General features: G+C 38.2%; 1 protein-coding gene across 1 annotated transcript in view; it reads right to left on the bottom strand.

Moving 5' to 3' along the window:
- Positions 1–12,296, bottom strand: part of ANKRD10 (ankyrin repeat domain 10) — a 34,707-nt gene extending 22,411 nt beyond the window's left edge. Inside the window, exons 1-3 of the mRNA XM_058276423.2 lie at positions 11,835–12,296; positions 6,851–7,003; positions 2,503–2,594 (exon numbers count right to left, since the gene is read on the bottom strand). Coding sequence (XP_058132406.1) covers positions 2,503–2,594; positions 6,851–7,003; positions 11,835–12,044 — 455 coding nt within the window. The 5' untranslated portion in view covers positions 12,045–12,296. The remainder of the gene's footprint in view (positions 1–2,502; positions 2,595–6,850; positions 7,004–11,834) is intronic.
- Between the last annotated feature and the right edge of the window lie 405 nt (positions 12,297–12,701).

Raw genomic sequence — 12,701 nt, 5'->3', positions numbered from 1 at the left:
CCACAAATACTTAGTATACTTGCCCTCATCATTATCTATCTAATAGCCAATAAAGCAAAACAATTTTAAGACTTTGGCTATTTTATGTAGCAGATATATAAAACGCAAAGTAGGAATTAAGAGCAAAATTATTAACTTAAAAATACTGGCATGAGATAGTTTTTAATCTATTGACCAAAAAAAGGAAAACTATATATTATCTCCTAAATATTATAGCATGTAATATGAAGAATTAATAGTCTGGCCCTTCTGAAGAAAAAATAAATAACCTTAAATAAGTTAAGTTAATTCTGTATACCTTGACTTTTTTTTTTTAAAGGGGGGGTATTGTTTGCTAGGACTATCAGAAGAGCAGCATTATAGGAAACAAATGAAATAGACCTGAATACCATTATTTTGGGGAACCAAATTGCTACAATGTTGGTAAACAAAAAGTTAAACTATAAAAAGGTGCAGAACAGATATAAAAGAAGCAATCTGCAATTTAGTTTACTGGCAGAAGTGACATTTTATCTAGATATTAAAATTAAATAACCACAAATACAATAGCAATAAATAATAATTACTGGATTACTTGCTCTATCTCCAGGCCAAGGCCTTATAATTTTAAGAATCACTTTTGGCTCTATGGCTCAGACTAAATATTTCTTCTAAAGAAAAAAAATCTGTAAGTTCAATCAAGGGAAATCACCACAATGCAGGGTCTTGAGGGAGTGGCTCTTATACTGAGAACGAAAAACAGACTGGCATTTGAGGCCATGCTCAATCACAGTGTTGGTGGAGGTGGGAAAAGAGACACTTGAGGGTCCTGTAATCAAGGACAGAATTGTAAATAAAATATTCTCATTTTAAGATGACATCTAATAAAAAAAAAGGACATAGTGATATTTATTGGATCAAAGGATTAGGCTATCCATTAATAAAACTAACAACTTTATAATAAAATGTTCAGGACCAATTAGTGTACTGTTTAGAAAGTTAAGTCATTAAAAAGAACAACTTTGAATTTTCCATTATTTCAATAAATGACAAGCGATTTAATCAATTACTTTTTATATGACTCTGTATTTTATAATCAAAGCTTCTGTTATTAATATTAAAGATGTAAGATTTTTATTTAAATACAGCTATAAAACTGCAGTAATTCATTAAAAATTATGCTCCATATTTTAAAACTTATATAAAATATACATATTCATATTATCGATTGTTTTTACATTATCTTCTTAACTACATATGAAATAAGTAACAAGGTTCCCTGCAATATAACAGGTAACAGAGGCATATTTATATACTAAATCACTATATTATTAAATGACAAAGCTTAAATCACTGATTCATCTCAACAACAATACTTAATGAAACAGAAGCTCAGAAACTTAAAGACTACTGACAGCCTCCAGTATTCACACATGCCTTGCATTAACCTACATGGTTTTGCTGTCCAGGAGCATGTCAATATTTATTATTGTAATACAGAGTCAAAATAATGAAATGGAAACCAAAGGGTTAAACTAAATTAGTTTTGTGGTTTTTATTTCTCCCAAAGTTTAAATTTTTCTATTTCCAATTAGAATAAAGTGTTTTATAATTAATCTTTATGAAGTATTCAAAAACACTCAAATTAGCTAAAACAAAAAAGCTGATATTATTAGTTATTTTGGTTGTTACAGCTACATAGCTTACACTCAACATTTAAGGGTGAAAACCGCATCCATTTTGTTAATGCTGTGAACTGCAGAAGAAAAATTTTTATAATAAATTTTTAAGAGAAAGTTAATACAAAAGAGTTTAACAGGTAAAATAAATGTCTAATACCATGGTGACCTAAAAATTTCCATAAAAGATCATACTCTTAAACATTAAGATTTTTCTATCAGGCCATAAATAAAATAAGCTAGTTCTTCTAAAATGGTCTAAAGATTATTCTAAAATAATGCCATCAGTATCAAAAGCTTAAAGCAAGCTTTAAGTCTTTAAAGTATATAGCTCCATTTTACAAAGAGCTATAAACCATTAAAAGTCATAATAGGTTTTCAAATGTAATGTTCTCACATCTGCAAAGAAAAAGAAATCAAAGCTTAGAAAAGCTAATTGTCTAAGAATTTTTTTTGAGGCAGAAGAGGCTTGAAAAATTCTAATCTAATCCAAGCCCCTCATTTCAAAATTAAAACTTGGCAAAGGAAAATTTGAAGACTTGTCCACAGCAATATGCTATTTAGTGGCAAAGTCAATGGTTTTAGCTCCAACTCTAATTCTTTCCATCATAATATACTCTCTCATGACAAGACTTTAGAGACTAACATGAAATTAAACTCCCTTGGGCTAGAGGTCAATATAATCCACATAACAACCTTCTTCACTGGCACCAATGGACTTAAAATTTTTATAAAATTATGCTAAATATATATATATTTAAAAAGCTTTTTAAAGAAATTATTGTTTGCTCTAAATATTTTTTTAAATATCCTTTAGTTCAAAAGAATAAATCAAAACACTTACTCGATGTGAGCGCCATTAGCCACAAGGGCACTTATGCAATCTAGGCTACCAGACCGAGCTGCTTTATGAATAGGAGTTTCACCTTCACAATCCTAAGGGGGAAAAAGAAAAAAAAAGCAAACTACACACAAATATTCTGCTGTAATAAAATTTTTTAACATTTTAAAATGAGATAATTAACATAGACTAGAGAATTTCTTTTATCTTTGAAATAAAATAACATGGTACCCAAATTTGAAACAGAATACAAAAAGGAAACAGTCATTCTTCAAAGGTTTTAAAGTACAATAGCCTTCAACAAAAAATCCTGGGGCCACTACTGTAGTGACAGCTTAGTGCTCTGGGTGGCAATTTATAAATCATTTTATGCTGGATCTTAGCACAATGGTATTCAATATAAAAGCCAAAAAATTACCCTATGACAAGTAGGAAAGAATTAATATTAAAACAGTAATCAAGGTCAAGAAACAGTATTTAATACATAATTTATGGCTTAATCTACACATTTTCATCTAACCTGAATCAAGATGTCAGTGCTTTTCTTGAATTTTCTATCTTCAATTGGATTAGGACCGTATGTTTAGATAAGAGGTTAACCGGTTAGGCAAAAAGATGAGATGGGAGAATACAAGGGTCAAATACAACAAGATTTATATACAAATTAAAGAGTTTGGAATCAAGCCTGTATGTATGTGACTGGCAAAAATTTTGTTCAAGGATTTTTAGAAAAGTTGTATTATAATAAACATTATGCTTTAGAAAAATTATTCTGGAGGTGGAAGAGGCAGAAGGAAGTGAGTAGACACAAACTATTTTGGAGACTACAGCATTCACCTAAAAGAAAGAGGATTTATACTGTATGCATTAAAAAAATCTGACATACAATTTCATTAACAGGGGGTACTCAACTAATTAAGAAGTAGAATAAATATACTCTAAGATATAAGCAATAAAGAGGAGGAAGTTTCACTTCTTCCAGAAAAATTGATTTGGGTCTTTCTGTGGGGGAAATTTAGACTGGCTAGCTAGCATTTTTCGACTTTCAGAAAACGGTTCTTGAATCAATCACCCTTCAATGTTACTGGAAACTGTAATTGGCAATAAATACTACCATGCAATTAAGAGATAAAGATATAAAGGAGTAGGGCCATCTGTGCATAGTGCCTGGCCCTTGCAAAATAGTTCATTCACAAATTCAGTAAATGTTCAAATTCCTTCACCAAAGCATATCAATTCATGGGGGGGAGGGTATATCAAAGAGAGGGTCAACCAAAGTAAAAGAGGGACTGATAATTTTACAAGGAAAAGAAAACCACCCTATTTCCCCCACCTCCAGAAAAGGGGGGATTGTATATAATAAAGACAAATAAAAATAACAAAATAAAATAAGTACTGTCAGGAAAACTAGAGCTGAGAATTAGATGAGATTTGCAAAAAAATGCTTAAGAAATCAAAAAAGCCATCTTCAAGAGTGTGAGCCTATTAACAGGTGTCAGAGAAAAAGTCCCCAGGCTCCTATTTGTGTTATCCAAGGAGAACCATCTTTAAACTGGGAAGGACAGAACAAATACTATTTAAAGAACACTGCAGCCAAGAGAGATGATACTAAGAGTAAACAGCCATTTTAAGGCTATCCAAGTTATCAAGCTCAGACCAATCACATCTCAAAAGCACTCAATATTCTGCAGTATGATTAGAGAACTCTTCTTGGTAAACTCTGAGTAATATAGGAATGTGGGAGAAGAGCCAAAATTCTAAAGATAGGCAAGTAACCTTGATTTTTCTGAAAAGAAACACTGATTTCTAATGTAGACCCCAGAAACAAACCAACGGCTGCATTAAAAAGAGGACTTGCAAATACTTAAAGTGGTAATCACTGGTAGTTAATATAGACTTAGTAAATCTTACTAACTCACATGAGAACTAACTTCATTTCTTCTTTAGATAAACTTAGAACACAGTACATCTGGATTTCAGTAGGCTCTTATGCTATCCTTATGGACAGTCTATATTAATCTTGGGGAAAATGAACTTAGGGCAATAAATACCATGCCAAAAGATCAACAGACTAAAATTAACAGGATGATTTATAAAGAAGTGCTATTACAGTTTAAAAAGAAAAAACAAACAATGCGAAAGATCTGGACCTGAGTTTATAACAGTTTAGGTAGGATATTAGAAAAAGTTATTGCATACTTCAGGATGAGTCAACAGTATGTTGAGTATAGCTAACAAAAAGGCAATTACGACTTCAAGGGTCACTGAAGTGTCCATAACAAGAGAAATCACGTCTAACCACTAATGTAATAGAGTAAGGCAATATCTGAATCTTAGACCTGAACTCAAACCAAGAAACCTAGGACCTAGTACATCGGAAGAAGGTGCTCAAACCACTGAGCTATACCTGCTCCCCAACCGAAAAACTTTTAAGAAAAATTCCAGGATACTATACTTCAAATGATATCCTAGGCACATTTGAGGGAATGGGTATTTAACCAGGTGAGTATTTTAAATATATATAGAGGACTGTCAGGAGAAAGAAGGACTAGAAGTTGGAAGACCCTGTTGGGGATTCTTGCCTTGAGAAGGTATGTGCAGTAAAGATCTCCATACAGCACTACTCCGGGGTGTCACAGAGAAAGCGAGGGAGTATTAGGGCTCTATACTCCCCATACTGGTCTAGTTGGTGAAAACACTGAATTTCCATGAAATACTTTATTTGATGAGGCAGGCTTTCTAGATTTAAATCTGAAAAGCAATGTTAGAAATCTCCATAGACAAATTAAATGGGACATAACAATATAATGAAAATTAACACAAAAATATTCTACACTTAAATTCCTTATTAATGCTAAATATTAATTACGTGACTCATAGACTCATTATCCATATGTTATTGACAAGGAAATAGAGCTACAGACCAATTAAATAACTTGCCCAAAGTCATAGCTATGAGGTGACAGAACCTGGAATCAGGCCCAAGTCTTCAGACATCAAGCCTCCAGTATGCCTTCTATTGGGCCAGTTGAGTGTGGTGGATTAAAAAAAAGGGGGAAGGAAGGAGAATGCAGGACATAAGGAATAAGACGAATGGACTGATAATCCAACGTCTAGCTCAATAACGTTACTGTTGAAAACATGAATAAAAGCAACAAAGCAGCAGAGAAATGCAATTACATAAATACATAGAGACAGAAGGAAGAGAAAAAGAAGGGGTATGGTAAATTTAAAAGTTGTACCAGATCCCAAGTTCCAGTTCAGTAAGAGAGCTAGGTCGGAAAATCAGGGTTCTTTTCCCTTTATTTTCCTTTCCAATGAAAGTCTCTTAAGGAGAAGAAATTGCCGTACTAACCCTTGTTCCTTTTTAACTACTCATTGTTTTAAACCATGGCTAAAAACAGCTTTCCTACACTACTGCTTTTTAGCTACCTTTAAAAGAGGATCTTTATACCTGGTTATCACCAAGGAATGAAATTTAGGAAAGGCAGAGAAAAGCAGAAAGGAGAAAATAAAAGTTCTTTTGCACATAACAGGTACTTGACAATTATTAGTAGGAAAACATACAAAAATAGGAGAAAAGGAAAAGAGGAAATTAGAAAGGCATAAAGAATAGCTACAAAAGCCAGTGGCAAAGTACTTTAGACTAACCTATCCTCAAGAAAAGAAGCTAAATCTGGGGATTGCTCTAAAACAGATTATCTATTAGACATTTCCATACACAGATGCTTGTTTTAAAGTAACCAAGTGCCTTATAATCTAAACACTCTTCCTGTGTTTTGTTTCACTTAGGTGAAAAGAACACTGAAAACACACCATGAAAAATTCTACACACATAAATTCATGTTCACATGCTTAATCTTAAAATACAAAAACCTTGTACTTATTGAGCAGGAATCAATTATTCATTCCAATAATTACATGACAGTTACTTGTATGCATTTAGTCATTGTCCCCAACTTTTATCTGAAGCAATTCATTTTGGTACATCTGCAAATATTAACTTAGACATGAGCTGATTAATAGGCATTCTTTGCTAGCATGGAAGTGTTTGATAGTTATCTGAGGAAAAGAGATTAATAAATGAAGCTAAGGCAGCTGTGAGCAGGGGAGTCAGGAAACCTGGGCTCAGTGCCAAACTCAATTACCAGCTATAACCTTGGGCAAATCACCTTGGATCATAGTGGATTATCATAAATCAAACATGTGAAAGCTATACAGAGAAAGCATTTATTTTTATGTAAAACACCTATTATCTACAAATAAAAATTCAAGTTAGCCTACAAGTAAAGATATTGAACTCTAATTAAGGCCTCAATTTAAAACTCAGTACCATGTGAGTAATTATTACCTGTTTGTTAATGTTGGCTCCTGCTTGAATCAACCAGATTAGGCACTGAGGATGTCCTCCAAAAGCAGCAATATGGGCTGGTGTTTGGGCATAGCGTGTGGTAGAGACATTGAGAGTGGCTCCAGCTCTCACCAATTGTATTAAACACTCCAACTTTAAAGACAGCAGGAGTAGGGATGAAAAACATACATCAATGTCAGTATACTATTAGATATTACAAATCATCTAAATTCTGTAATGGTAATAAATAGCATTTTTGGGGGGTCACAAAATGTTTTATTTTCAAGGGAACAAAATAAGACACTTCTTCCCAATGCCACACAACCTTTTAAAACGCATTTAAAAGAAAACTTTTCCTTGTCCTTAAAAAATTGGTTCATAGGAATAGAAGACAATTAAAAAAATTAGACTGCGTACTCAAAGAATATGAAAAAGACTAAGTTTAAACAACTGGATTTTGCCACTTTGCACATACTATTCTAAAGAATAAAAATATTCAAACTCTCTCTAAAGATTTTAAAAATATATCCTGCCATTCATACAACCAGTGTTCTTTGAACATTCAATTGAGGCCTATTCTGCAGATTACTTTCTTAGGGGAAAGACAAGTGGAGGAAGAGGTGAGAGAGCAGCACTTAAGTCTTTAAAAACCCTTTGTATAGGAGAGGTAACCATACCCAAGAAAAACCTAAGGCTTTGTAGCCAGGCACTGGTATTATGCTAGGCCCTAGTTGTTTACCACAGTCAACAAATACTAAGCTAGTGCCAACCATGTGCCAGGTCCTGTGCTAATAGAAGGGAAGCTGTCCTCAAATACTTACCTGGTTTGTTCTCTAGTCTAGGATGGCCCCATTTCCCCCTCACTGATCACAACCCAGAGTAGGTGAAAAAAACTGTCTGGCTCCAAGGAATTATCCTCAAAAGGACAGACCTTAAAGAATAACTCACACTTCAATCTCATCCAAGTATATCTACATTTTTAAGCAATTTAAACCTTTCCTTGCAAAGGAAAGATCACTTTAATAGATATTTTTGTGAGATGAAGTCTGTTGGGCAATTGGGAGTATAGGGATAACTAAAACCTGTCTAAGGCAGGGGTTCTTAACCTTTTTTGTTCTGTGGACCCCTTTGCAGTCAGGTGAAAAACATGGACCCCTTATTAAGTTCACACTATACTGTGTATTATTTTATAAATATACCACACGTGCACCAACACGTCCCCCCAAGAATCATGGTTTTTTGAATTTCAATTTAAGTTCATGGACCCCTGGTCTAAGGAATGTGAATGTGATAGTCAAGGCTGATAAACAGATACAACTTCTATATACTACCTTTATTTACAGAGTGAGAAACAAGAAAAATGAATGTGTAGATACTAATGGTAAGATGAATAGGTCTCAAACTCGATAATATAGAAACAAAAAAATCACTTGGCATGCTCTAAGTGGTTAATTTTTAACATCAATTGAAAGCTCAGTGAACTTAAACCTGCCACCTATTTTTTTAACTTTAGGTAACTGGGTTTGGAATTCTGCAGATATTGTTCAATATGATGTTTTTAAAAGCAAGGTTTAATTAGAGATTTTAAATAACAGTCCTCAGGAACAAGTAACAAATGTGCACAATTGGCACATTTCTAGGAACACATGCATGAAAGTTGGGAGTACCTTATAGTATGTTAAATACCAAACTAGTTCTCTGCTACAAGCACTGAACAATGTAGGTTAAAATGTATATAAAAAAGGAGGGCAGTGTTTGGCAAAGTGTGTGTATGTGGCGGGGGGGACTGGACTGGGAATCTAACCTTGAGTCCTGGTCTCATTTCTGCCAACAGTTCTTTCTCATAGATGTGAAGGAAGTGGAAACTAGAAAAGGGATTTCTAAGGTCTCTTCCTTATCAACAAGACTACAGTACAAATGATTAAATACACTAAAAACCCTAAGGAACCTGCCTCTAGTTACAATATTTGGTCTCCTAGGTTAATCTACTATTCAAATTCTATAGAAGTAGAGACTTGTGAAAAGACAGGATGGTAAATACTCTAAGTGACCATTTGCAATGATGCTTTAAACATTCTACAAATTGTATGCCTACTGTAACACAATACTGCATCTACCTTAAAGCACTGATTTCTCAAACAGGGAAGAGAGACTTTTACAAAAAACTGTCCTTGCCTACTAGATAAGTCTTTTCCCTATAAAATGTAGGGATAGAAAAGATCTTGAGAACCAATGCTTTGAGAGTTTCCTAAAATTTACTGTAAGGATAAAGCTGAGTAAATTACACTCTCAAGGGAGATAATGCCTCAGATTACTGATTGCCTTAGGAAAGTTACCTTCAAGGTTGGAGAGAGAAAGTTCTAGTGCGTTTGTAAGAGATTGTTTCTCACAGGCACTCATTTTTGGTGATGATACTATCAAAGCACAACCAGAGATTGGTACAATAGTGGTCTGTTAGCATACAGTTGATTAATTTGCTCCCCCACTGCCATTGGCAAAATTCCCTCTCATTTTTTTCCACTAAAATAAATCTATAACTTTCCATTTAAGGGGGGAATCAAAAACTGTCCAAATAGACAACTGTATTATGAATGTGACACCAGGAAAGACCAATATAAATGGCAACTTCATCTGCTGACAATTGGAAAAAAAACCACTAAAACATTTAGGTCTTAAGGTAAAATGACTTAATTTCATATTATTCTGGACATAGTTTTGTCACATACCATTTCTTTATTTCAACCCAATCTTATCATCTAAGAGGGGAAAAAAATTATAAATGTCCCTGAATTTTGGCAAGCTTAAAATCTTTAATCATTAAAAAAGTTCACTTTTGCAGAAATGCAGTGAATCTCAGTTTAAAAGTAGTAAGGCACCTACCTCTGCGAGCAAATAACCCAATTTAACTTTACAGATGGGGAAAATATTGTCTAAATTTAAAAAAATTTAAAGTAGCACCTATTTTTCCCCTAAATTTCAAATTTAAAAAAATGATAAGTAAAGGTTCTCAGGGAAAGTACATCTATTTATTTTAACCCCCTATTACAGTAACTTACATGCAAAATAAATACAACTATCACTGATTTTACTGGACCTGGAGGAGTTAAGCACCCGTACAATATTGTAAAGACTGTTCCCTTAAAAGCATTAAAAAAAGTTACTATTCACCTTACACATGTGTCTGGTAACTTTCCAATTTAATCAGGTCAGTTATCCCACAACCCTAACCTAAAATGCAACTTTAGGCTACAAAGTGAAAATGTCTCTGAGCAGAAGTGAAAAGGAAAGTAGGTTAGTTGTGTTAAAAGATAATGCAGGACATGTCATAAAGCCTTTACGCTTTGTTAATTTGAACATGAACTTTATATAAAGCAAAGATTAATAATTAAAAACACTGTTGAGGTGTTTGCTCCTCCAGTCACACATAAACAGCGATAAGAGTGACACCTATGAATTCAGAGTTGATTTCAAATATACACAAACCAGTCCTTTATGCCCAGTAGTTCCTGAAGGCATAACTGTATGCACAGAACAGTGTAATTGATGACTCGAGTTATACCACTTAGTATTTTGTACGTATGTATAATCTTACTCCAAAACGTCTTATGTCAAAATTATCTTAAAGTAGTCCATAATCTGAAAAACTGAACACATTCTCTAAAATACACTGCATCTTGTCCCAGGTATTTTCCACAGGGACAATCTGATGGAATTTGCAGGTAGTTCCTAGATAAAAATAAGTCTGATCCAAAGATTTTTTGTGTGTGAAAACCTTTTGCTCCATGCTTTGTCATTACTGTAATACGAACAGTTGCAGGCTTTTCTTAAAGTTAAACTCACATTTAGAAACATGACTGTTTCCAAGTTACTTATCAAGGGCCCCTCCTCTTTTTTTTAACGGATTATTTTTAGGGCATGTCAATTACTGGGAGTGTCCGGTTAATTAACGTTTTTCATATTCCCACCCCTGAACCACTTACTCCGTTTAGTCATAGGGCCGAGAATAACAACCCCGTGGTGGAAATTTTAATACCTTAGAAACAAAACATTTCCGAAAGGCATCTCTAACTTCTAACTTAAATTGAGAAAACCGGCATGGATAATGATGTCCAAAAAAAGAAATTTCACTTTCTAAGATCTAATGCAACTTGAATTACTTAGCCCAAAAGACCCCCTTATTATTCCCCGAGATACCTAACATCTTCGTTGTCATAACAGAAAACGGTGATTCAGGTGCTGTGTAACCTTTCCTCAGCAGGCGGGCAAAACAGCGGGGCAGGCTCAAGCAGAACCAAGCCGAGCGGTAAGAGGTTCTCAAAATACTGTCCTCGTGAGCCTAACTGGGCTCTTTAATACACAGAATTCTAGAAGAGGGGTAATGTGAAGAGGGATCCCCCCCACCCCAGTCCCCCCAATACGAGGCCTTCGCCCCCTCTGCCCGGCCCTAGGAGAAGCGTGAACGCAAGAGGCCCAGAGGTGCCCCCTAACTCAGCCAAGAGCGACTGCGCCCGGGGCCTGCAAACGTCGCCGCCTCCCCGGGCGGCACCCGCGTCCCGCGGCCCAGCGCACCCCTGGGTCGGGACCAGACTGGGCGCCGTCTCAGAGGAACCCGCCCCCGTTTGAAACTGGCTCCGCCCCGAGCCCCCTGCCCGCCGCACCCCCCTCCCGAGGCCCCCACCTCGCCCACGCCGCCGCACAGGCGCCCCAGGGCCCGCGGCGCGCGGGCGACATCCCCGCCCGGCCCGCTTCCGTCCCGTCCCGTCCCTCCCCCACTCCCGCTCCCCCCCGCGCGGGCCCCAGGGGCGGTCGGCCCGCCGGGGTCTCCGGCCCCCGCCTTCCCCAGTTCTCACAGGAAAGCCCGGGAACCGGGAGCTGCAGAAAATGGCGCCTTAAAGCGCCACAGTCCTCGCAGCCCTCCGCGCGCATCCGGGAAGGGCCTTGCGGCCCCCGCTCCGCAACCCGTGCGCCCGCTCACGCCAACCACCTTGCCGAAGTGCGCGGCCCAGTGCACGGGCGTCCAGCCGTAGAAGGAGTCCTCGGCGGCCAGGTGGGCGCAGGGCGTCTGCTGCAGCAGCGAGCAGAGTGCGGCCAGGTCCCCGTCGCGGCAGGCGCGGTGCAGCGGGAAGCGGAGCGACAGCAGCTCCTCGCTGGAGAAGCCCGCGTCCACCCCCGTGCCGGTTCCCGCCGCCGACATGATTCGCGACCAGCGAGCGCGCCGCTGAGCATCCGAAGCCGGCCCCGCCGCCGGCAGAGATCTGGAGCCAGGCCCCGCAGCGGCAGGAGGGGCTGAAAGGAGGAGGCCCTGGGAAGGCGCCGAGAGGCCGCCGCCAAATCTGCCTGGACACAAAGGCGACAAGAGCAGCGCCGCCCCGTCGTCCCACAGGCGGCCGAGTCGGGCGAGCACTGAGAGGGGCTGCGAGGGCGGCGCGGAGCGCGGCCCGGCGGGGCGGGGCCAGACTGGGGGCGGGGCCGGGCTTGGCCGGGGGCGGCCGGGGGCGCGGCTCGGGGCGCGGCTCGGGTGGCCGGAGTTCGAGCCCCAGCGGCTCGGGTTGCTGCTCAGGCTCCCCGACCTGGGCCCCTGGGGCGGGTCGTGAGCTAGCAGTGCCTAGGAGGAGGACTGGCCCCTCCAGAGAAGCTCTTCCCCTTGAAAAAAAAAAAATCAGATTCTGGAATTGTACAGAATTTTGAGGGTTGTTTTTCTTTTTTTTTTAACGACTCTCCCCGCCCCCCGAGCACAGGGGAGCCGCCTGGGTCTCCACTGTGGTTTTATTTAAGCCCTGTGCATTTAATTCTACCAATTAATACTTATTGAGCGCCTGCAGGGAGCAGAGCATCTCATTAAAAACCTAAA

The sequence above is a fragment of the Dasypus novemcinctus genome, chromosome 15, assembly GCF_030445035.2.
Source record: "Dasypus novemcinctus isolate mDasNov1 chromosome 15, mDasNov1.1.hap2, whole genome shotgun sequence".
Taxonomy (NCBI): Eukaryota; Metazoa; Chordata; class Mammalia; order Cingulata; family Dasypodidae; genus Dasypus; species Dasypus novemcinctus.
Note: the sequence above shows the minus strand (reverse complement) of the source record. Positions and strands in the feature narration are given on the sequence as shown.